Here is an 851-nt window from a genome sequence, read left to right on the forward strand (position 1 = left end):
AGGGCGGTGCTGTCTGGTGACCTTAATCCTGTGTATTGCTGCAGTAGGGGCTGGGGACCATTGGATGGTGAGGTGCGTGCTCTTACCGATGGGGGGGAGAGGTCTGGGGGGAGAGTACAGCTGCGCCATGTCAGACATAATGAGGTCAAGGGTTGTCTGATCGTGAGTGGGAAAGGTCACTACCTGCGTGAGATTTAAATGGTGTAAAATGTCACTTATGTCCAGGCGATTAAAGTCCCCACACACAACTAATTTGGCAGCAGGAAACCTTAAGCGGAGGGAGTCAGCAGTTTCAACGATGTGATCGTTGAGGAGGAGGGCAGTGTTGGCACGAGGGGGGTGGTATATGACGCACATTATGATAGAGGCGGTGTTGCGGGGATGGAAGCGAGGGGTGAGTTTGACCCACAAAGCCTCGATTCCCTCTGGTATGTCAACCCTGAGGTATGAGGGGTTGAGGTCAGCTCGACAATACAATGCTACACCACCGCCTCTGCGGTTTACTCTGAGATGGTGAAAAAATACAAAATTTTCTATGTTACACACTTCGGGAATTATTTGCCACGCTTCTGTAATTGCCATCACGTCACATCCTGTAGAGTGCACTAATTCAATCACTTCTTCCATTTTGTTGGCTAATGAGGTAACATTAGATAGTATGATGGAGGGTAGGCTGTACCAAACGCGTGGAACTTCATTGAGATTTCGTTGTCTTGGCTCAACTTTTCCTTTTTTGGTAGCACTTCTTTTATTTGTAATCACAGGCACTGTTCGGATAATTTTTGAACCACCGCGTCGGCCACGATTACGAAAAAGTTTCATGTTTTTTAGGTTTTGAATCACTGAGCTTG

The 851-nt window shown here is 47.5% G+C and overlaps 1 protein-coding gene across 1 annotated transcript in view; it reads right to left on the minus strand.

The window, feature by feature from the left end:
• The window catches only part of LOC143019827 (uncharacterized), a 5,087-nt gene extending 4,460 nt beyond the window's left edge, over positions 1-627 (minus strand). Inside the window, exon 1 of the mRNA XM_076175809.1 lies at positions 1-627. This exon is cut by the window's left edge and continues 1,257 nt beyond it. Coding sequence (XP_076031924.1) covers positions 1-627 — 627 coding nt within the window.
• Positions 628-851: the final 224 nt, after the last annotated feature.

This window comes from Oratosquilla oratoria, chromosome 38, assembly GCF_046742065.1.
Source record: "Oratosquilla oratoria isolate Oo_2021 chromosome 38, ASM4674206v1, whole genome shotgun sequence".
Taxonomy (NCBI): Eukaryota; Metazoa; Arthropoda; class Malacostraca; order Stomatopoda; family Squillidae; genus Oratosquilla; species Oratosquilla oratoria.